The sequence below is a fragment of the Procambarus clarkii genome, chromosome 45 (assembly GCF_040958095.1).
Source record: "Procambarus clarkii isolate CNS0578487 chromosome 45, FALCON_Pclarkii_2.0, whole genome shotgun sequence".
Lineage (NCBI taxonomy): Eukaryota > Metazoa > Arthropoda > Malacostraca > Decapoda > Cambaridae > Procambarus > Procambarus clarkii.
In genome coordinates, this window is record NC_091194.1 from 6,399,419 (window position 1) to 6,424,233 (window position 24,815).

Sequence of the window (24,815 nt, forward strand, 5' to 3'; positions counted from 1 at the left end):
ATTAATCTGTTTGAGGGAACATTAACCAGCGAGGTGGGGAACATTAACAACGAGACGGGAAAAACCTTAGAAGTCATAACCATTACAAATATACATCGATGCTAACATTAATGCCAATCTAAGTTATGGAGAGAAATTATCATCGATGCGGGGAACATTAACCAGAGTGGCGGGGAACATCCAGCCATCACTGCGGGGAAATTTTCCGTAATCTCGGGAAGAAACGCCACCTCACCGGCCATTTTGTCCTGAGGGTCGATATGAGTCTTGGGCCGCCAGTCCGCCCATATTTTATCCATTTTTGAGCGCCTAGAACCCCATCCAGTGAGCTCCGGAGAGTGCAACAAGTCCCCGAGTGACGGAAGATGAGTGGAGCAAATAGCACACCATTAGGAAGGATGAACCCGGCTATTGGTGCTGGCAAGAAGTCTGCCCCAACTGGCTCATCACTGCTCAAGCCAAGTTATATGAGCTCCTCCTCCTCCAGCGGATCTTCAGCCACGGCTGCGGCTGCGGCGGCTGCGGCTGCGGTCTCAGCACAGATTAACCACAGTCAGAATCCCTGCAAGAGGGAGAGCGAGTCCAGCTATGAAGGTAAGGCTGGGGTTAAGAGTGGGGCCCGAATGGGGTCATGGGTGTATGAATATGGGCGGAATTAGTTTAGAATATTGAGAATGGTGATAAGGTTGTGGTCAGAGAGGTCAGAATTTGAATGCTTTAAGATTATTTGCCATAGGGGCAAGAAGTTAAGAATAAGAACAGACTGGAGTCATCATATATATATATAATAGGATCTGAATAGAGATAAGAATAAGGTCACTTTGGGGACAGATTGAGATGGGGGGGGGGGGACCTTAAAAGGTAAGAATGGGGGCAAGGTGGGGGGGTCATTTTGGGGTCAGTGATGGTAAGAATGGGATCAGTATGGGACCATAATGTAGATAATATAGATAAGAATTGTTAGGCTGGGTTCAGTTAGGTTTTCAAACCTGTGTGCATGATTCGGCTACAATTGAAAAATGGCACCAATGCACGCCAGATAAACAGGGTGTGGCCAAATTGTGCACACGATGGTTTCACAAAACACTTGAGATTGTCGATAATGAATTGTTTGTTTGGGATGTATTAGCTTGGGTTGGGTGAGGTTGAGTTAATTGTCTTGGGTTGGCTAAGGTTAGGTAGGTTTGGAAATGCATTTGCAAATCATCTTGTGTCCGAAGTGACTTGCATCCAGCTGCATGCTACAGTCTGGGGTGTTGGGACAATGGTGCCAGATTCTATTAATCTGGGCCCTGCCATTTGCTGGTTAAGTTTGTTTGTGGGTATTACATGTACACTATACAGTGCACATTATGGTGGCAATTTATTGAATTTCTCTTAATTTATTTGAATTAAATATTTTAAGTAATTTTGTTTTTCAGAATATTGTACTGTATAAAGATCACCTGCAAGAAATATTTTACTGTACAGTATATATATGTAGTTTGAAATTTGCTTACATTACAGTATTTTACCATTTCTAGCACTTTTGTATTATTCTCATGCATTTATGATCTTGTCATACCCTATTTTTATGCCAATAAGCCTTTATGCTCGGTATAAAATTAGTTTTACTGAGAACTGTATTTACATTATCAGCAGAACAAGAAGAAAGGAAGCGACGTAGGAAGTCGAGGTGGCAGGGTGATGAAAAAGACAAGACCTTCATCCCCGGCATGCCAACTGTGCTGCCCAGTAACATGTCTAAAGACCAGGAGGAAGCGTATTTGCGTAAGTTAAATTGCTTATTCTCTGAGGACTGTTAATGAGTTTCCAGATGGTATTGGTGACTTGGCAAGGTCAGCAAATACAGGTCGAAACGGCTGATATCTGCCGCCAATTTTAACATCCGGAAAGCTGATGGAGATTGTTGGTAACACCTGGCCATAAGTCTTGATCGTCTGATGCTCTTGTATGCAAGAGGAGGCCTCTTCAGCATGGCCAGTCCTCTACCTTTTGGTGGTGTAGCAGGAAAGATGTAAAATTAATCCCCTTGATATGCAAGACTAGATGATTATTTTTACAGTAGTTTTTGTGTGTTTGAGAAATATTTTGAATATTTCAGTGAGAATGGTTTCTATCCAAGTTGTGAGAGTTTTGATTGGATATTGTAAGATTACAGTACTGTACTGTGATTTTATTTTGAGTTGGGTAAGTTGTATCTTTATAATTGTTTATATAATTCATATTTGTTTACAGCATGACAGTCAACTAATTAATAGTCTTTTCCCTCAAATGTCACCATTTCATCCATTTCCAGGTTAATTCAAGATTAAAGAAAAAATATTAATAACGGTAGAAACAACGAAACAGCTCATTAATGAAATAATCTAGATGAAATGATAGTTTTATTACTTGTGAATGACAACGATGGGTGGCACTGTCATTTGAATTGCTACTCATTCTTTTGGAGGAAAGTTTTAACAGTGCAAATCCCTCTTTTTTTATAATGCTAATCAAGAACACTATATTGATTGAATTTTGGGCATTTTTGCCCGCTAACCCGCTCTATTACAGTGCAGCTGCAGATTGAAGAATTAAGTCGACGTCTCCGCTCCAACGATCTGGGCATCTCTCCTAATCCTGAAGACAGGTTGGCACTCCTTCACCCAGTTACTCCCGTCCAGGTGACTTGGAGCCATCCCGCTGGCTCATGGCACCTTGTCCCCGGCTCATCCCCTGCCCTCATCACTGGGCCTGGGCCAGGCCGGGCGACAGCAGGTTTTATTCACAGTATACCAAACTAAAAGTATCCTTCAGGTCTCTGCCCCGCCCCCCGCCCTTCTCTCTTTTTCTTTTCTCTCTCTCTCTCACGTGTCAATAATGTGGTGTTGCCGGCTTTGAGGCAGCATGGTGATGTGCTCGTAGATGATTCTTTGGCAGGGTTTTTGGGGATGGTAGGGCAGTGTTGGGTTTTAGTTATGGTAGGAGACATTGTTCAGGTACGTGACAATCAATATTCCGAAGTGGCATGAACTAAGTTTGAAGCTAGGTTGCCTTAAAAGATTTTTTGATAAAGAGAAATGTTTGAGAGCTTTCTAGACTATACTCTGTTCTTGTACTGTGATGACTGGCTTAGTATCATTTAGAAGTCTTGGAAAATGATATTGATGACTCGCATTTAAGTGGATACTATGTGCACAATCCCTATTAAGCCTCCATGGCCAGGATTCATCAAACATTTATACATCTGCTTACAAAATCTGTACATTTTTCCTTGAACATGGTAGCTTTGTTTATGTTAAGCAGTTTGTGCTTTAAAGCACTACGAGGTTGTTTATAACAATAATAACCTTGGATTGTAAAGTTTTGATGCTCGTAAATTGTTTCATAAATGTAAACAAAGCTGCCATGATTGTTGAAAGATGTACAGGTTTCATAAATGCTTGGTGAGTCCTGGTGCAGTCTTTTAAATAGCATGTAAATTAGTTGCTCAGTGTCTAGGTGCTCTTTGGTCATGAGAGCAACACAATCCAGTATATTTTATTTACTTTAAAAAGAATAAAATAGTGTTATTTTTATATTTTGGTTTAACCATCATGCTTTCATCAATCACAAATCTAATTTGCATTTTTTTTTAACTTTTAAATACTTTGTGAGTTTAATAAGATACTGGCACACCTTAAGAACCTTGCCTGCTACCTTGACACTCAATTTTTTGTACCAGTGTTCTTGCAGCCTGTATGTATATATATATTGGTGAGCTTTTACATTGAAGTTGTTGGTTGATCTAGGATCAATTGTTGGAGATGGCAGCCAGTGCTATGCTTCAATAGTTATTGACGTAGTGTTCTTGAACATCCGTCTCTACTGTCCTCGTTATTACTGTTCATGTTCACCCATATGTGCACTTCAGTTAAACAATATTTATTGCAGATGTCCGACCTGCAAAACTGCCTGGACACTAACCCCAATTTCTGGATGTTGACCCCCTTTTGAACAGGTCTCTTATCTGTACATCTGAACATTTAACTTATTGGTCTTAACATTGATGCAGGCTCTCATGTGATTAATAAAACATAGTTTTTCTCTTGATGCAAGCTTTGTAAAATTATGAAATAATTTATAATTAATGCACTCTCTCCACCTAATCCAGGAAAACTTTTTGAGAGATTTTCTAATGATGCCTTTTTCCTGAGGACCTTGGGATGTGTGATTTATAAATATTTCCAGTCAGTTGTGATAGATAAATTTGGGTGTTCAGGTAGTGCTGTAATTATTTGCTTTTTTAGGCGAGACGTATCACAAGGACTCAACACTTTAATGTACAGTTGTACGAAGTGTTCATAATTGTATCTGCCCCATCAGGTTTAGCACCACACTTTGGAATGGGGGGGTCTTTTAATTTTATCTCCCCTTCAGGTTTTACCAGTTTTTATAATTGCAACATTTGTCAGCATTCTTTGGTTTCCATGTAGCGTATTCCATAGTTGATGCATTCGGAAAACCGCATGGTTAATTCCAAATATTCGTATTTGGTTTTATTTACTTTTCCCGTAATCCTTTCATGTTCATACCCAACCAACTCCCTTTCATCTTTGTTTACTTAGGTTTTAATTTTATTTCACTTTTATTTCCATTTTCAAATGGATTCTACCAGCTATATTGGGTGACCATGCTAATTATCTTTTCAGGTTGGGTTCTAAATTGCTTTAAATTCACATCCTCTTGCTTAACATACAGAAATGATTACTTTTATTATCACATGTTCTACTGTTGTATGTTGTCTATAGGTTTGGATAGCCACAAACTTTCTTGGAAATTCGTTTAGATGTTTAATGTGATTTTCAAAGTAATATGCTTGTGTGTTTATTTTAGTTTTTTGTATGGTAGCTAAACTGTACGTGTTTAATTTATCAATCCATCGTCCAAAATTGATAGCACCTATTCCACCTGTGGCATATATGTTCAGAATATGGGCTAGTGCACCAGAAATTAGTTTTTTTACTATTTGTTTTCTATAGGGGCCAAGACAGAAGGCAGCAACCTATTATCTATGCATAATTTAAAACATGCACTAAATTAGGCTTTGAATTTCTTATTTTGGCCTTCAAGATAGGGGTTGATTGTTTCAGCTCATTATGCCCTTTTATGGTTACAATGTTAAAAACATAGATTTTTAAAGCAACAACCTATATTTTGAAACATAGGCCCCATCGTGACTGTCGAGTCTATCGTTTTGCAAAGAGTTGTATTTTACCAGATTTTTTCCCTTCCCTTCTCAATAATGAGTAGATCACGGATAGGATTTGTCGAGCTTTTATGCAACCACTTATGAAATCTGTACATCTTTCCTCAATCATGGCAGCTTTGCTTACATTTGTTATACAGTTTGCGAGCTTGCAAATTTCACTAAGGTTATTATTGTTATAAACGACCTCGTTGGGCTTTGCAGCTCATAAACTGCTTAATAAATGTAAAGAAAGGTGTCTTTTTGGGAAAGATGTAGAAGTTTTGTTAGTGGATGCATAAATGGTTGATGAATCCTGGTCCTGGTTCCTTGGCAGTTGTTCTGTTGTGAGTGTTCCGTTAACCCTAGGAGTACACAATTATCTTGGCTCTAGATCACTGTTATGCACAATTCTTGAAATATTAGAAAAGAAAAAATAAGCTGTTTTATAAGTTTCTTTTCAATTGAGTTAAAAAGTCTACAAATTTTAACAATATTAATAAATGATCTTTATTATTTCTGGAAAAATATAATTTAAATTTTAATATTGAAATTTAGATTCTTCAATTTTACTTTTTTTTTTTTTGTAGGATTCAGGGAAAACCTAAAATATATACTGGATGATCTCATTAATATTTTAATATATATATTTTGGACATAACGGTGCCACACGCGTCAAAATTCAAATAATTTTTTTTTATATTAACAAGATTTGTTATTGGGTAATAATTTAAGAAATGTGAAATCTTGGTAATTAAGAGGGATTTATTAGGAAAACCTATAGTGAAAAAATCTTACGATGATAGCTGCAATCTAAAGGTTAATTTAGTATGTCTTAAATACAGTACTGTATAGATTTTTTTTATAATTATTTTGGCCTTTGAATTTCTTGTTACATATGATCTTCAGATAGGGTCAATTCAGTCATTGGTTGATGGTAGTTTTTATTCAAGATTTTTTGAAAAATGTTCTGGTTGAATTCTCCTTTGCTATTTCTAATTTTATTCCAAAAAATAGTGGCACTTTGTATTTTGATAATTTTTGGAAGAAATTTAGTAATTAAAATTTAATGGACAGGTTTAGTCATTTTTATTTTTTTTATCGAGGGAAGAACTTTATTATATTATAAAAGACATTTCTGTTAAATTCTGCTAATTTATTTTAATATTTTTAAGTGTTTTTATTTTTGTCAGGTTTTAAACTAATAGTGCACTGTACTGTACATGCCTCTATAACTGCCCCCTAAATACATTTTTAGGACATTATGGCTAGGGAGGTGGTTTATACAGTGATATTACAAACTATAGAGTTAGTTCTCTATGAGGGATTGGTGCTGACACACTTCTTCCAGGGATGTGCTAGGGTGTCACCAAGCACTTGCTACATAGTGTTATCTGCTGTAAGGCACAGCAGTTTTTCTGCCAACAGGCGATGTATTGCCTCCAGGCTTAGTTTATTCCCGACACACGGAAACGACCGTGCGTTCCCGTGCAACCCTGTGTTGTAGCTGCCCCTTACCCTAACCCAATAACAATAATAATGAAAACATATCTTACAGATAATTTTCTTTTTCTCACCAGTTTGAAGGAATGATATTTTTAAATATAAATATCATTTATCATATGAACGTTTATATATTGGTTTAGGGCTCTAGGCTAATAAAAGTGCATGATTAGGAGCTATTTAAATTGTGAATGTCATCAGAATTGTCATTATTAATGTTTATATTATTTTAAATGAGACTCACAATGACATGGCCAAACATTAATAACCCAATACACACCATCTCTCCTTTCACCTCACCTTCATTCTTGCCTTATATTGACACCACTTATATTGCTTCTTTTCCTCAACATAACGGTCCAGGACAGACCAAAATGTAAAATTTATGAAGCATTTTTGCAACCACGTATGAAATCTGTACATCTTTCCTCAATCATGGTGGCTTTGTTTTTCATGCATTAAACAGTTTACATTCTTGGAAACTTCCCAACCCAAGGTTACTGTTATAAACAACAAAATAGTGTTTCAGAGTATTAAAAATATAAACAAAGCCTCCATACCTGAGGAAAATGTACAGGTTTCGTAAGTGGATGCTAAGTGCTTGATGAATCTTGGCCCTGAACTCCCTAGCTGCATCATATACCCTCAGTATTTTGTCAGATACATCACATTCTTGTGACCTCATTGTGCAGGGTCATTGCTATAAAGATAGTTTTTCATTTATTATATCATCACTAGATAGTATTGCGGGTAAACCACCACAGCACATTTCAGTGATCTTCCATTCCTGCATTGCATTGCTTTGTAACGCCAGATGTATAGTACTTCACATGAGTTTTATGGTGCATACTCATCCGTTCATTTCTTCTCAGGTTGTTGGCAAGCATTTTCAATACCTTAAATTGTTCATTGACACATGCCCTTCACATACTCGTTTATAACCTTTGCCCATCATCTTTGTGTAAATAGTCATTCTGGCTTACGTTACTCTTCTCTTACCCTTATAATTACTCAAAACTACTCAACAGTCTACCATTATCCATTAATTTAATATACACATACCTTCTTTGTATGTTTTCTTAAGTCCTTGCTGTTTGTTTACTTTTGCATTTGGGTTGGAGGGGAAAATGAGTGGAACATTGGTGGAGGTGACTTCAAGAGGAAAGATACAAGAAATTGAATGTGTGCATTGAACATTTATGGTATAAAAGAATAGGGCAAGGGAGAAGGATAGGTGTGTTGACAAACTGTTGAAGCCGTACAGTGGGATCCTGTGAAGCCATTATGTAGCTTCAATATCTTCTTTTATAGATATCAAGTACTGTACAGTCATTGTGTATAAGTATGTTACACAACAGTGAGATGTATTTTAAAGAGAGGGAAATTTGGAAAATAATGGGAAATCCAATTACTGTAGTGGGGGTGAAGGGGTTTATGGTCAGGAATGATGTTAAAACTAGGGTAAGTTGGTGGTGGGTTTTTCACAAAGTGCAAGCAAATGTCAACATTTTCTATCTTGTCCTCTAATTGCCAACAACCTTTACCCAATAAATACCATTTCGTAGTTCAACTTTAGACCTTTAGACCTATCATTAACAGACAGAACTCTTGTCCCCAAAGTAACATCTTTTTAAATAGGTAAGCAAGAACTTCCTCTGTTTTACTTTAAAAGTATTTTTAACCCTTGGAAAGCTGTCATCGTTGTCGGTTGATCCATGGGGTAATGCGGTTATCATCATACAGTGGTTTAAACAATTATTGTCTGGGTTTTACATGTATGATGCAAATATGGATAGAATAGCTCTGTAGATGTAATGGAGTTTACATTGACCAATGAAAAAATCCTGCCACCATTTCATGGTCACATGTACTGTACTAGGTGACGCCTGCTGTCATGTGTTTCACGCCACATGGGTGGCTTACCCCTTTCTTTCAATATATATATACTGTATATATATATATACTCTTGCCCACATGGTGCCAATTAGGCCGTATGTCATCGCCCAGAGCCGTTTAATATACCATGGTATATTATGTTCATATCCTTTTCACTACTCTTTGGTTGTAATGGAGTAAACTAGGCAAAACATTCAATTGAAACATTATCATGTTATGTGAATTTTGTGATTTATCAAGTTATTCAACACACATACTAATGTAAAGAGAAACGAGTGAAAACAATCTGTGAAATATCCGAGGATAACATAGGAAGCATCAACAAAGTCGGGCACTGGATGTTGACAGGTGCCAGTCACAACTGCCACACAACTTTTTGTGTGGTGGCTGTGACTAATAAATTATAAAATTACAATTTGCCTCAACCAAATGAAACGATAAATATTCACTTATTTTTGTGTTTTTCATACATTTTGCATACAAAATAATACTACAGTATAATTTTTTTTTACTTTTTGTTCACAGGCAGGTATGACCATTTCTCCATGGTCACTGTCTGAAGGTTAAATGCGTTTATCGTACAATTTTGTATTTATATTCAGTTAGCATAAGTGTGTGTGTTACTGTTTAGGGTAATTTTTTTTGTTGCAGAAAATGGCAATGCTCTGGTGAATCAAAATTCCTTAGTAGAACACATCAGGTCTAATTAGTCTGTTTCAGCTATGTGCCACTGTATAGTTTTCTATTGCTAAAGAAGTTTCGTTAAAATTTCTTGAAAATATCTTGGGTACTGAAAACATACCTAATCATTCTACACGATTAATCTTGGCAACAATTTCTTTTTTCTTGTCTTTCGTTTAATGAAAGTTTGTTATGCCGCTTATCCACCTAATTCTTGCTCTTTGTGGAGACTTTTTTTCCAGCTTCTCATTCCTAGGTAAATATTCCTTGTTTACATCCAACTTGATATGAATCATCTGAATGATGTCAATAAACCTTAAAATTATATTCCTGTAATATAAAAAAGAAGTGCCAGTTTTTGGATATCGTGTAATGAGCAAGGAACCTAGATCCTTGATAATGTAAATATATAGCATAAAATTAATTAGTTTTGTAATGTAATTCTTGAAATCCAGCAAAGTACTAAAATGAGCAAGTTGCGCTTGGGGTTGGAGGCCTGTGTGAAGCTAGGAGTTGACTGTATTACTCTTGTAACTCAAGATTAAAATAATTTGACAAGCTAAACAGTTGTTCTGTTATTCGAAAAGTGCAGTACGATTTCAGACTAATTTAAGAGTCAAATAAGAGCAGTCTTCAGCTGTCGTGTGTATTACGAATGCATGTTTTTGTAAATTAATTACCTGCAACCAATTTACTACGTAACAGATGTGAACATTTGTTGATCCACCAGAGCAATGTTTTTCAGGCAAAGTGAAATGGGAAAATAAACTTAGAATTATCATTCCCCTAGAAATATCTTGTGTGTGTGTCACAAATGGTTGGCACTACTCACATGGCTGAGCTGGAAGTAGTCAAAGGAAATAACATATCACATATCCTGATAATAAAAAACGACTGCATGATCTAAGACTCTCTAATATGAAATGCGATCTAAAGCATAATTGCAAAAAAAAACCATGAAACCTGTATTTATGCATAATCAGGAATCTCTAAATAAGACTATTAATTGACTCCCTTTAGACAGTCAGCCAGCCAACACAGTGGGATGCATGGGAACTATCCCCAGAGAGAACTTAACATTCAAGGATAAACAAAACAAACTCCTCGTATTGGCAATTATGATAACTTTTACTTACAAAGTTAAAATATACTTTGAAGCAATCATTGCAGATTTATATGGATCCATTTTATTCAATTCAGGTCTAATATTTTGAGTATTATTCTTATTAGATTCGATTCAGTTTTGCTTGTTTCAATTAAGAAGTTACTATGTATAGGTCAAACTCTGCACTTTACCAATCTGGTGTCCACTCTGATTTAAATGACAGAATAAGGCATTAGAAACTTGTCTAGTCATTTGTGTTGCCATATGTTTAGTCGAGTATTTTCCTATCTGATCAATATAGAGCAAATCACGTTCTTCACCGATTACGGTCTTTTTACTTTTTTTTTTTTGCCAGAAATGGCCAAAAATTTAAATTACAATTTATTTGGATTTCTTGTTTAACAAAATTTGCAGTAACCTGAATTTTGAATTGAGAGGTCGCACTTGAATTAGAATTTATTTGGGTTCTTGAATGTTATAACCTTTTAACCTGAATTTCTATTTGGATTAAAAAGTCAAAATGGTAAAAAATTTGAACTTGACTTCATACTCTGAATTTGGGTTATCTGAATCATCAAGCTCTTACAGTACGTATTTGATGAATACAACCAACAGAAGATTTCAGGTGAATTTCTAATTAGTCTAATGTTAGCTGTGTACCAGATTCTTTGTAATATTTTCTCACAAACAAAAGCTTCACGAGTCAAAGAATCAGATTGCCAACAGTTTAAAAGGAGAGGCCCAGAAGTTGTAGCTCAATTCTTGTTAAAGCAGCTTGGCGAGAGAAAAGTGTGTAGTATGTGGGCACAGTACAGTATATCTTAGATTTTCGTTTAAATTGGAAACTTTAAAAATAATTAGGATAAAAGCAATAATGATATAACACCACAAAATCGTAGATCTAAAACTCTAGGTCCGAAACTGCTTGATCCGAAACCACTAGATACGAAACCACTAGATATGAAATCTTAGACACAAAACCTTAGATACAAAACTAGCTACACGGGTGGGTCAAGAGAACTATCGTAACACTAGAGGAGTGAAGACAGTGACCTAGTCAAGGCATTCAAGGTGCATGGTACACACTCAGAGAATAAGTGAAATTAAACTCAGCAATGGTACAAGTATTATACTGCAATATACAGAGAATGTCTCGATACTGTGGCTGTGAAAAAATAACCCAACCCAGATGAATGATATTCAGTAGAATGAGTGACAATGTTTTGGTCTGTCCTTGACTTAATTAGGGTTGAGGACAGACCAAAATGTCAAAATTTCAGTTTCATTTCTTATAATATGTGGGTTGGGTTCACTGTATCTTGCAGTGAGAGATGAATCACGCTGGGTGATTAGCAAAGAGGTAGAGCCTACAATCTGGAACTCGGTCTTGGAAAACGTACGTGTGTGCAATACACACACATACTAGTACATGCACAAACACACACACACTCCAACTCCCTTTCTTGCTTCTTATTTACCTCATTCTTATTCCTTCTTGCCTCATTCATTTCCTCTTTCCTCTTCTTTCTATCCCCTCAATTTTCTTATCCCTTCTTTTCCACTCTATCTAACCATCTTTTATGTTCCCCTCCCTTATTTATTTATCTTTTCCAAGTCCAATTTTCAGGTGTGGAGTTAAACCATGAAGCTTGGAATACTTTACTTTTACCATCTCTTCTTTTATTCAATGAAGGGCTGGTCTTGCGTTTGTAAGCTGGAATTGTAACACTATTTCTCATGTATCGATATTGGCTGGGTCTTGACTTTAAATGATGCAAATAAAATACGGGACATCTTCTGAATACAGAAATTAAAGTTTGATTTTGGGGTACGCAAGTTTGTATTTTATTAACATACTTTTTTATTATTATTAAACCAAACAGGCCAGCAAGACTGTTTTTAATAAATTAGAATCTTTCTGCTATAATTAACCTTTCACTTAGTTCGGAGATGAATGTTGTTGGGTTTTAGTGCTTGGGAAGCGAATAAATTCAGATCTCTTGTTTAATCGGAAATATGTTAGATGACGAAGTGTGTGTGTGTGTTTCTCATATTTAATTAGCCCCTTTTTTGACAATGTTGGTGTTTTAATTCGATTGTTCGGTTATGTCAGTGTTCATCTTTATGTATTTGACTGGTGTCTGGGGTCAACTTAGTCTGTGGTTGCTGTATTGTAGGGTTTGATGGTCACTTTTCACAGGTAACGGCAGGATATTATATTGTTTACCATGATGGTTGATATCAGAAACAATAAGATTCAACCAAGACTGAATGGCACCTCTTAAAAGTTTATCTTCTATATTTTCACCAAAGTTTTTTTAATTGTCATTGTGAGAGCAGAGGCATGAAGGTGAGGGTGAGGAAAAGTAGATTTTTTGGTATGAATCTTACCGATATTCTTAAGAAGGCAATACTGTACTGGCATCCTGAATGCATCTCTTCATTTTTTAACTTCAACTTAAAAGATCTTGTTTTCAATGATGTTCATGAAATTGATATGAAATTTGTTAATATTTTTCAATAAATAACACAGCTGCTGTGTGAGAGAGAGTTTAATTTTTGTTATTTTATGGATTAATATTGGGGTGCTCATAGATATTTTAATTATGTAATTGTTTTGTGTGTTGTAGTGCACCCTATAGTATGGAGTATTTAATCATTTCTAGTGTAACTTAACTATTCCAATATCTATCCCCTAGTCTTAGACCCAGGGATCACAGGTCATATACTTTGACCTCTGTAGTTATCCAGTGTTGACCTGGGCCAGAATTCATTAAGCTTTTTAGTGTTCACTTACAAAACCTGTGCGTCGTTCCTTGATCGTGGTTGCTTAGTCTGTATTTATTAAACAGTTTACGAATTTTGAAACTTCACAACCCAAGGTCATTAATGTTATGGACAACCTTGTAGCACTTTGGAGCTCATGAACTATTTATAAATGCAAACTTAGCCAACATGATTGAGGAATGACGTACAGGTTTCCTGAGAGGTTGCGTGAAAACTTGATAAATCCTGGTTCCAACTTGGGCGCTTGCCAGTGTTAGATCACTCATTGGGTTTAAATTAATGGTGGTACTCTTCAATAAATTTGAATATTCTTTCGTGTGCTTTTCAGTTTTGTTAGTCATTAATAATTATTTACAGGAAATAGATGAGGATATTTAATTTTTATGCAGCACACAAAATGCTGTGGCCAAGCCTCTTAAGAGGTTGGCATGTCAAAGATGGGCTGCCCTAAAGTTTTAATTTGTAATCTATTGAGTTAATAGCTAGGCAGGTGGGCCGTGGTGGCCCCCCTCACTAGCCGTTGGACACATTCGGGAAGCAATGCAGTCACGATGCTTCAGTTGTATAATACAAACTTATTGCCAGTCAATTTTCCCGCCTTTCTTAAGGATGCTCTTTATCAAATGCATTTTTTTCTTTATGAATTTAATTTATTCTGGAATGATTGCCTGTTTTAACTTAGTATCATTCTGTGCAGATATTTTTAGAATCTAATTGGATATATTATACATATACACTATATATATATATATGTAAGAGGTTTCCAAAGAAATAAATTTTGAATGAAATAGAGCTTACAATGGTGGTTTCATGCAATTATTTAGCAGATTCTCTTTAAATATTGATACAATTATTTTCTACATTCAAGTATCTACTGTATGTAATTATTTCATCAAAGATCTTTTTTTTTTTTTTAATGCATTTATGTTGGCTACACTTCACAGTTTGTTTCTATAATACTTTGTTGACTACACTGGATGAGAAACGTATATACGTAAATAGATTGATACAATGGATGCATATTTACATACTTAGTTGAGCTTATTGTACAGTATATTAACCTGTATTTTCAAAATATCCTGAATGCCAAGACGTATGTTGTTTGATATGACATTACTTGATAGGTACACAAGTCATTTATGCTCGTGTTCTTATGCTTGGCTTCAATCTTCTGCAGAAACTATTAATATACACAATTTACACAACTAATGCCTTAATGTGACGGTCATTGATCTAACAAAGCAAGGATGGTTATGAAATTCATTTAAGCTTACACATTGGAATTTGAATACTTGCATAGTAATGCATTTATATATGTACACATGCTTACATTTTCATACTCGCATGCATGCACAGCATGTTTATATATGCACACAGAGCATGGTTACATGTAGACACACAGCATAATTGTTATGTGCATGCAAAGCATTTTTACACGTGCACACACACAGCATGGTTACACGTGCACGCACAGCATGCTTTCGATACACATACCATATGATTACATGTTCATTGTGTTTACATATGCACGAAAACTATGATTATACATGCATGAACATCATGCTTACAAATGAACATACAATATGCTTATACATCAACATATAACAAACATGTATAGATAGATACACATATACTGTACGTGCATGTGTATATTCTCATGTTTATATTTGCACGCACACACTATATTATTCAAAGATTGGTAAGGAAGGCATCATTCCTCTAGCTACAATTAAAACCAGAGGTCATTCAAATGCACAAAACAATAATCATAATATAGATATGAGAAAGCATTTTTTCTCATAGTTGTGGAGAGCTGAATAGTACTGCGGGATGAAGTGGTGTGTGCAAAAAGCAACGAAGACTATCCTAAGATAGTCCTCTAAGAGTCCAGTGAAGATAATCCCTAACGCTAAATGTGCAGTGGAAGTCGGGACGACACGAGCTTGAGCTCTTATCCTGTAAAGCGCAAATAGGTAATCACAAAGGCATTGCACCTTTGGCTAGGGTGACCTTGAGAAACAATGGGCTTCCTCACCCTACCATGGTATATACAGTCTATGCACTAACAATCCACTTGTTTATTCCAAGTTGCATGTACTTTGGCCTGGACGTCCAGGCCCTCAAGATTGTGTGGCAGTGATGGCGAAGTAGGTCACAATGTGTTCCACACAAAGGCACCTCAAAATCATGCCTTTGTTCTATCCACCTTCCTGAATAATGCCATTATTTCCCCACAAACCCACCAAAATCATGCCATCATTAAAAAAAAAAAAAAAGCCAATCAATGAGTGGAATGGACCCCTTAAGCAGTAGCATGTGCTCAGACCACTATAAACTTTTAAATTTGTTTTTGATAAATTGAGAAATTGGGGATTTATGAGCATAGCTCTTCTCTTGTAAGTAAAACATACATGTATTCATAAGTAAAACTTACATGTATACATTGTGATGATATGTGTGCACTCAAATTGTGCATGATTAAACTTGAGACATTCCGTACAATTCAATATTGTGTAGTTAAAATAAATGCAGTAGACTTTTGCGATACATCTGGGTGTGCCATAAAGGAGTTCTTTATAGTTCTTAATTGTTTTTATCCAAATCTTGAGTTTTATTTTATTGGATTTATCCACAATTTTTATTCAAAGATGATGGTTTAAATGAGAATCTCTAGTATGATTTCATGGGACTTCCCACAGCACCGAGAAAACTTTTAATCCTTTTAAATATAGATTATCAGTGCTTCAGAATGCTTTGGCAATCTACTACATAGAAATACTGAAATATTCAAATATTGTTTTGGAATGGAATTATTGTCCATAATTTGATGAAGCATGCAATTTCTTGCAGGTCTCCTTCACCAGAACCCATCTATAATAACGAGGGGAAGAGGCTAAACACAAGGGAATACCGCACACGTAAGAAGCTGGAGGATGATCGCCACAATTGTATTACGAGGATGATGAGCATTAATGCTGATTATAAGCCGCCTGCCGATTACAAGTGAGTGACCTAGCAATGATATTTTTAAAGAATGTTATATATTTTTTTTTACTGCTACTTTCCCATGGAACTATACTTGGACTGGTTGGGACGCTTCTTGCAGGGTCAGTGTTCAATCCCTGGTGGTCCAAGTGGTTGGGCACCGTTCCTTCACTCCGTCCTCGTATCGCAGTTCTATGTCCTAATAGTGACCATGCACTTGGATTGGTCAGTACAGCGACAGCCTCGCTTTTTCTGGAGCTGATGTTTGCTCCCCACAGATGGAAAGAACAGTGTTATTTAGGTGCAGGATTTCAAGTCTGGATCTGTTACGGTTTTGTTAGTGGTTTTTCTTCCTCTACAGGAGGAACTTATACTGTACCAAAAAGTTATACAGTTTATAACTTGTATAACTTTTGGTATACAACTTACACCAAAAGTTGTAAAACTTTGCAACTAGATTAGTACTGTTCCAGAATTGATTGGCTTTCAGGTCAGGTTAAATGAACTGAATCTTAGTTCTAGAGAAGAGGAGATATAATTGCTACATCTAAGATAATGAGAGGAATTGGTAAAATGGACAAGGAAACAAAAACAAAACAAAAAAAAAAAAAAAATGGTTATTTAACTCATGAGAAAGAACATCAGTGGAAGCTGGTCAGTGAAATGTCTGGAAAGACTCATACCTTGTATGGATTGTGAAGTTGAGTGCAATGAAAGATATTAAAGATATCGTTAAGATATTTCCATCCACAACTTCGAGAACAGATATGACCTACTTTCTTTAGTACGTTTCCAATTAAAACCTATTAAAATAAGTCTACATGATTCCTAGCAAAGTAAATCCTAACCTATTCTAAAGGTAAATAGTTACTCCTTTGGTCTCCACTATACAGTAGTTAATTTAATATTCCTCTTTGAACCTATTGTTTTGTTTGTGATGTTGTCACTTAATACGAGAACATTCCCTTTCCTAATTTGCCTTTTTTCATATGATTTTACTGTCGTCGTCCTTCATATGTGCCATTACAACAGTTTGGCTGTTTTATGGCACTAATATATTCTCAGAATGCTGATGTTGCTCTTGTCTCGGGGTATAATTAATTGTTGGCATCTTCAGCTCTACCATTTTGATTTTGTTCCTTTCTACTTCTGATCTTTTTCCTGGATGAGTTAGCCTTATGCTCCTTGTCTATCTTCTTCCTTTATGGGATGAATTGTTTGGCTGCATTTGTAAACAAATTTCAGGGAAAGGGTATGTGTATTTTTAAGTGTTCCATAATTTTGTATCAAGGACTTCCTATGGAATAGGAAGGATTTGTATTTTTAAAAATGGCATTTGTTTTGTAAGATAAAATGGCATGGGTGACCAAGGATTCTTTCCTCATTGGCTAAAAAAAAAAAAAAGTACTGTACATGGAATTTATTTATTTACAGACCACCAGTCGTGAAAGTGTCGGACAAGGTAATGATTCCCCAAGAAGAGCATCCAGACATCAACTTTGTTGGCCTTTTGATTGGTCCTCGTGGAAACACACTCAAGGCGATGGAGAAGGACACCGGGGCAAAAATAATAATTCGAGGCAAAGGATCTGTAAAGGAGGGCAAGGTAGATATATATATATATTAATGCGTGTGCAGAGAATAAGTCACAATGTACCTGAAACAAATAACCTGAACCACACACAGGAAAAGAAAGCTAAGTGATGCTGTTTTGGTCCATCCTGGGCCCCTCGCCAAGTTGTGATGCAACTTCATGAGTGTCCAGGATGGACTAAAATGCCTTTACTTTCCTTTCTTGTCACCTGTGTGGGATGGGTTATTAAAGTGTGTACATACAATGGGGCTTCTTGACAGGAGTGTTTCATTACAGTACTGGTACATTGGTATATTTTTCCCAGATAATATTATTGATTGTTTTGCCACTTCAGTTCTGGATGATATCCAGAGAACGACTAGACATAAAGCACAGCTTGCTGTTGAAATTTAGTGTAACCCCTAAAGGCCATATTTTTGTTTTTCTGTTGGTAGTATTGTCTTTGTACATTGATCCCTGCATTGGATACATCAAAATTTTGGCCAACTCAGTCATACCAGTTAAAATGGCAGACCCAGAAATAGGAATGACTTTCAAAATCCCAACCACTTCACAAAACACCTCTAGAATATAAACAAACTAGAGCCACATTGAGGCCATAGAATAAAAGAGATGATGGTGGATACCAAAATCAATAGTAGTTTCGAAGCTTCGTTTGATCATTATAGGGAAGATGGGATATCGTAATCATAGTTCTCATCCTGTACTTAATAGGGAGAAAATTGTGTGCCCATGTGGCCCACGTTGCTAACCACAGCTCTAGTATGTACCCTACCTTGAGTACCCTGGGTACTGTTTGGCCAGCTCCAGCTTATTCTACTAGGAAGTAGACTTGAAATGAATGTAACCTGAAAGTTAGATGAATTTTGAAAGTCAGTAATATTGTCAGTTATGAAGAATGTTTTTAATACTTGTCCACTTTGACAAGTATTTTGTCCTACCTTGTTGGTAGGACAAAGGCCTCCTATCTTGAGTTTGGATCTCCAATGATTCAAATGAGTGAAACTTACCAATTATATTACCTGCTGGTTTTATCTTTGTGGGTTAAGTGACATTTCTTCTTAAAAGATGATATTAGAAGCATATTCTTCATACTGTATTGTAAAATTTAATCTTGTGATGTAATTTGGTTTGTCAGGTTGGACGCAAGGATGGTGGGCCGATGCCGGGAGAAGACGAACCTTTGCATGCCTACGTTACTGCCAGCAACCCTGAGAGTGTCAAGAAGGCTGTTGACCGGGTAAGTTTTGCTAGCTCTAACGCTATATTATGTGGCATGCATAACGCAAGCCAGGTTGTGAATGACTTGCTACCTCTGCTGTCAGTAGATACCTCTTAAACTCAGACTCAAATGGGCTTCTGAAAAAACCTTGAATTTCATTCGTAAGATTACAATGGAAATGGTTCTCTTTTAAAAAGTAATTGAAAATATGAAAATGGTTCTCGTAGAATCTTAAAAATAATATTTGACGTTGTAAACCAGTTATTTATTATTAAATACATGCCCACACAATCCTCATGATGCACGAAATACACAAATAAGCTGGTCACATCCTTCACAAAGACAATGATGACATTGCGATTGAATTAGTAATAAAATATTACTGTACAATGATTTTTTTTACATTGGAGAAAATTTTTATTTACAATATACTGTACTTCCGGGCTCTTAAGAAAACTTGTACATTATAGTTTTGAACCTATGTTATGGTGATTGAGCCTGGCCCCTGGCCAGACTTTGGAAGTAGAAGAACTTCTAGAACCCTCTCCAGGTAAACTCATCAGACCAGACCAAAATTGGAATAAGTAGCAATAGTTTGGTGTATCCAAATGAAGAAACTATGAAGTCAGAAAGTGTGCAGTAGGTCATGCTATCAAATGTGTGGGTTCTATAGCACAGTGGTCTACAGTTGATGGATATGGGTTCAGTTCCTGGGCGGGTCAGAAAAATTGAAGCATGTTTCTTTTATCTTTGTGACGCTCTTTCATCTAGCAGTAAAATAGGGGCCTGGGAGTTAGTGAGCTGTTGTGCATATCTTGGGGTGTTGTACTCGCCTAGTTGTGCTTGCGGGGATTGAGCTTTAGCTCTTTGGTCAATATCAGTATTTGGTCTGTTGTGTGTGTGTGTGTGTCTTGGGGGTGTTGTGTGTCAACTCCCACCACAGGTGGGAGTAAGGTGGGAGCTAACACCCCCCCCCCCCCAACCAAGGGGTAGTGGGGGCTTGATAGTCCTGAAGGCTTCATGTCCCCAACAATTGGAATTAAATGGGTACAGATGATGAGTCACATCAACAGCTTAAGAATGTTGACCAAACCACACACCAGAAGATGAAAAGATGACAACGTTTTGGTCCGTCCTGGACCATTATCAAGTCATTATCACAATGGACTTGATAATGATCCAGAATGGACCTGAAACATTGTCGTCTCTTCATCTTCTGGTGTGTGTAGTTTGGTCAACAATTAAATGGGTCTTGAAATGAAAAGTTTGAGATTTCATTAAATTAAGAAAATTGCAATGGAAGGTAAGGTAATTAGTAGGAGAAAGTGCTAAGCCATTCTGCCTATATAGCACTTGGAAGGGGTCAGGATAAGACAGAGGGAAGAAATGGTGCCCAACCTTTTGGACAGTTGGGGACTGAATGCTGACCTGTTAAAGGCAAGACTGTCACTCTGCTGTCCTGTTCAAGTAGTTGGCTTTAGAAGTAGTAATATATTAAACATTTCATGGCACTGCCCAGTTAAAACAGAACATACAGGTTCAAACAGACATCAAAGGAAAATGGCAAAATACGGAAGAAATTTTAAGCAGAATTTTTGACCTGAAAGACACTTCACAATGATGTATGTAAATGTGAAAAACGGCTTTTGAGTAAATATATTAAATGTGTGGAAAGTGACAGAACCCACAGGCTTATTTAATTGTGTAGACCACAATACTTTAATAACCACATGTACACGAAGCTTTCATGAATGTTCAACCTGTCCTCTCAAAAAGTACATGGCATTTTGAAGTATAAATCTCCAACATCAAAATATGATGTGCTGTGAATCATAGTGGCTTGCAAGATTGACTGGCATCATGGGTCCTAGGCTAGGTTCGGGCAGGTTAGGTTAGGTTAGGTTGGGGCAATTTAATGTCGTAGTTGTGACTGTGACAACTCGAGAGGATGTGCTGATAAGTTTACTGTACTTGTTTTTTAGTTTCCAGGGTTTAGAGTTAAGTATTTACACAACCGTTTACAAAACCTGCAAATCTTTCCTTAACATGGCAACATTGTTTACATTTATTAGATGAGCTTGGGAACTTCACAACCTAAGGTTATTTTTGTTATAAAAAGTCTTGTAGTGGTTCGGTGCTCATAAACTAGGTTAATAAATGTAAACACAGCCGTCATGATTGAGGAAAGATGTACAGGTTTTGTAAGTAGTTGTGTACATGATGAATCCTGACTCGGGTTCTTCATAATTTCTGATGAATTGTTTATTGAATGAAAGTTTTTTCATATTTATAATTCATTATTCATTTTTGCTCAGTTTGTGTTTTCACCCATGTGTAGTGTTTACTTGTGTGTGCAGTGAGGCTCTAGTAAATGCTCTTAATTAATGAAGTAATCTGAAATTTGCATTTAACACAAATATACACATTCTGTACCATATCATTTTTTCAATCTAAATTTGACTTTTCTATGCTTAAGTAGGAAATTAAATAATTTAATGCAAGCAAATAGCATATTAATTAGATTCCATTTTCTCTAGATAAAGGAAATTATTCGACAAGGCGTTGAAGTACCCGAAGGCCAAAATGACTTGAGGAGAATGCAGCTGAGAGAGCTTGCTCTTCTTAATGGTACGTTACGTGAGAATGATGGACCAAGATGCTCCAATTGTGGGTCAAATGCTCATAAGTCATGGCAGGTAAGATTTTTACCCATATAGTATTGTGTTTAACATTTGAGAAGTTTTTGTTTATTTTTTCATGTGTGCTTTTTACGGAAGGTTTTTGTATTTTTCACGGATGCATTTATTTCTCCATCTATAAAATGCTGCTAATGTTTAGAACTTCAATTATTTAACACAAACACTTGTTGGTAGCAAATGTATTCAAAGTAACATTTAATCTCTCATTGGTAGCTAAGGTATTGAAAGAAACATTTTCTTCCCCAGTGCCCAGACAAGCCAAATGTGACAAACAATGTGGTGTGTACAAGCTGTGGTGGCACCGGTCACATTGCCAAAGATTGTCGACAACGACGTGGCCCTGGTGCTCCCGCATCTGTTGACAGGCAGAAAATTGATGAAGAATACATGTCTCTTATGGCAGAGCTAGGGGAAGGTCCCCCACCGCCTCAAAATAATGATCGGAACAGTAATAGACCGACATCCACTCCAACCACCAGGAGTCTTTTTGAACGTCCTCAGGGGGCACCTCGTCCTCTAATGGGTCCACCACCTCGCTCGGAACCACAGCCATCTGTAAATAATCAGTTTAACAGTAGTAATCAGAACCAGGGAGGAATGAATCAGCAGAATTCATGGAATTCCAATCAAATGGGAGGGCAAGGTCCACGTCCTTTGCTTGGCAACAACAGCAATGGTCCTCCCAATCTGACTCAGCCACCACCAGTAATGCCGTGGCAGCAGCAGCAGCAACAACAGCAACAGCAGCAACAACAACAGCAACAACAGGCACAACAACAACAAGGTTCAAACAGTTTTCCGGGCGTGCCACCTCCAAATTTGCTGCAGGCACCACCGCCTCCGCCACCACCTGCAGCACAGAATGGACAGCAGCAGCAGCAGCAGCCTAGTTGGATGGCTCAGGCTCCACCAGGCCCACCTGGGGGTTCACAAGGCCCCCAAGGTCCTGGAACTCATGGTGGACCTCACGGTGGACCTCATGGTGGACCAACCAATGGTCCACATGGTGGTCCACATGGTGGGCCTCATGGTGGACCTCACGGTGGACCACATGGTGGACCACATGGTGGGCCTCATGGTGGGCCACATGGTGGGCCACATGGTGGGCCTCATGGAGGACCTCATGGAGGGCCACCACATGGTCCCCCTCCACAAATGAATCACTGGCAAGGACCACCTCCAGGTTCTCATCACGGGCCTCCGGGAATGGGTTGTCCTCCACCTGGACCAGTACCACCACCACGCCCTGTAGGACCACCCCCAGGCTGGGGTTGGAATGGCCCGCCACAACCAGTTGGGCCACCACCACCACCACCACCTGGTGGCCCGGGAGGTCCGGGTGGCCCTGGAGGTCCGGGAGGACCTGGGCCCAGGGGACCTGGTGGTGTCGATCTGGGAGCCCTTCTCTCTGCACCACCGCCTCCCCCACCATCTTAGATATCTTTCTAAAGCAGTACAAATCGTCCCCTGCCACTAATTCATGCCTGCCCAAGGAAAGTAACTTCTTTTGGCTGTACAGACTTATGCATATGTGTACAAGTACTTGAAAGGACTGTTGCTCCTTCTCAATTTCAACTCATTCCGTAATGAGGGTTATTATCGAGTATTTGCAAAAGGGTGTCTTAGTAAATGTGCATCTGGTAAGCTCACTAATGCTATAAACTTTATTGTACAAATCTCTCTTTTTATGAATGAATAGTGACCCCCCTCAAAACCCTCTGTAAAAATAATGATATCTTTACAAAGACATGTAACTATGGAGCTATATTTCTCTGTTGTAGTAGATTTAGACAATTTTGTCATTCTACTCTAAATTGCACACTTGATCTATTTTGTGTTTGTTTATTTCCATGAGACAATTACAAGCATTACCTGCAAATTTAACTAAAGGAATGTAACAAAAAAACCTGAATAGGTTTGCACAGCAAAATTAAAAATGTGATATATGTTGAGAAAATATTGAAGCAGAACAGTGAAATGAAATCTGCATTGCTGACCTCCTAGTCGAGCCAAAAGTGCGTGTGTTGGGGGAGTTCAAGGTGTGGGTTTGATCCCATTGTACGGCTTCAGTATTTTCTTGATTTTTCATTTTAATTTAAATGATAATCTTGAATCATCTCCAGTGTAAAATATTTTTGTTACTGTCAGTATGCATATCGAGTTTCTATCAATTTAGAAATTGCATAATTCAGATTGTAATACAATACAGGACTTTTAAAAGACTTATTGCATAAATTAATGTAAAATACCTGAACAGTGAATAAGGCAATTGTCTGATGGAAGCAAAGATGCCTAATACATCAGGTAATTGTTAACAAATTAAGAGTCCTGCAGACATTTCACAGAATAGTGTTGTCACTAAAAAGTTACGACAAAATAACAAAAAGTGACATCTGATATATACTTTGAAGTACAGTACTGTAAAAGTACTATGAACCTGAGACTATATTTGCTTTATCTGTAAAATGGTGGTACTACTATTGTATGACTTTTGTGATCAACTGTTGACGTAAACAAAAAAAAGTATTGTAAAGTATTTTGAAGTTAAAATGTACATAAAAGCACTGACAAAAATGACTTTGATTAACATGACACTTGAGAAAATCAGAAGCCATGACCAGGATTTGAACACGCTCACTAGGTACTGTACTCCCAAGCACATGCCCCAGACCACTACACCTACACCATTGCTTATATCATGCCATGGTGTTGTGGTGTTTGCTTGGTCACTGCCCGGTTGATCAGGTACCTTTGAAAGTTTTTATCAGGTTCATTTTTGAACAGAGAGGGGTCGTCTAGTTACTCCCCCTTAAGTTTTGAGGATGTTCAAACACTCACACGCGCACACCCACGGGGAGGAAGGGGGGTAGGGTTTGCTTGGAGGGTACAGGAACAGACCACTGCAGACTCCTGTTAGCAGGCTAGGAGCTTTCCCGTCCCATAGCTCATTATAAGCCTACCCACTACTTATCCCGGAATATGACTGCCAATCATTTAACAACCAGTTACCCAATCACTGCTGGGTAAACAGAGGCGTACAGTTAAGGATTGGCGAAGTCGCTCTTTCCTGGTTAGGATATGAACCTAGGGCAAATCGTTCACTAGTGCAGGGCAAGTGTGTTACCACTGTGTCA

The 24,815-nt window shown here is 37.4% G+C and overlaps 1 protein-coding gene across 2 annotated transcripts; it reads left to right on the forward strand.

Annotated features, from left to right (window-relative positions):
* The first annotated feature begins 214 nt into the window (after positions 1–214).
* On the forward strand, positions 215–24,255 carry LOC123769793 (splicing factor 1). 2 transcript variants are annotated; one of them, XM_045761057.2, is made up of 8 exons: positions 215–594; positions 1,642–1,770; positions 2,557–2,632; positions 16,032–16,184; positions 17,601–17,772; positions 18,899–19,000; positions 21,520–21,678; positions 21,928–24,255. In XM_045761057.2, exons 1-8 carry the CDS (start codon positions 366–368, stop codon positions 23,116–23,118), a joined length of 2,211 nt encoding a protein of 736 aa, XP_045617013.1. In that variant the 5' UTR covers positions 215–365; the 3' UTR covers positions 23,119–24,255. The 2 variants fall into 2 exon arrangements, with proteins under 2 accessions (XP_045617013.1, XP_045617012.1); XM_045761056.2 differs by having other exon boundaries at positions 217–594; positions 1,639–1,770.
* Positions 24,256–24,815: the final 560 nt, after the last annotated feature.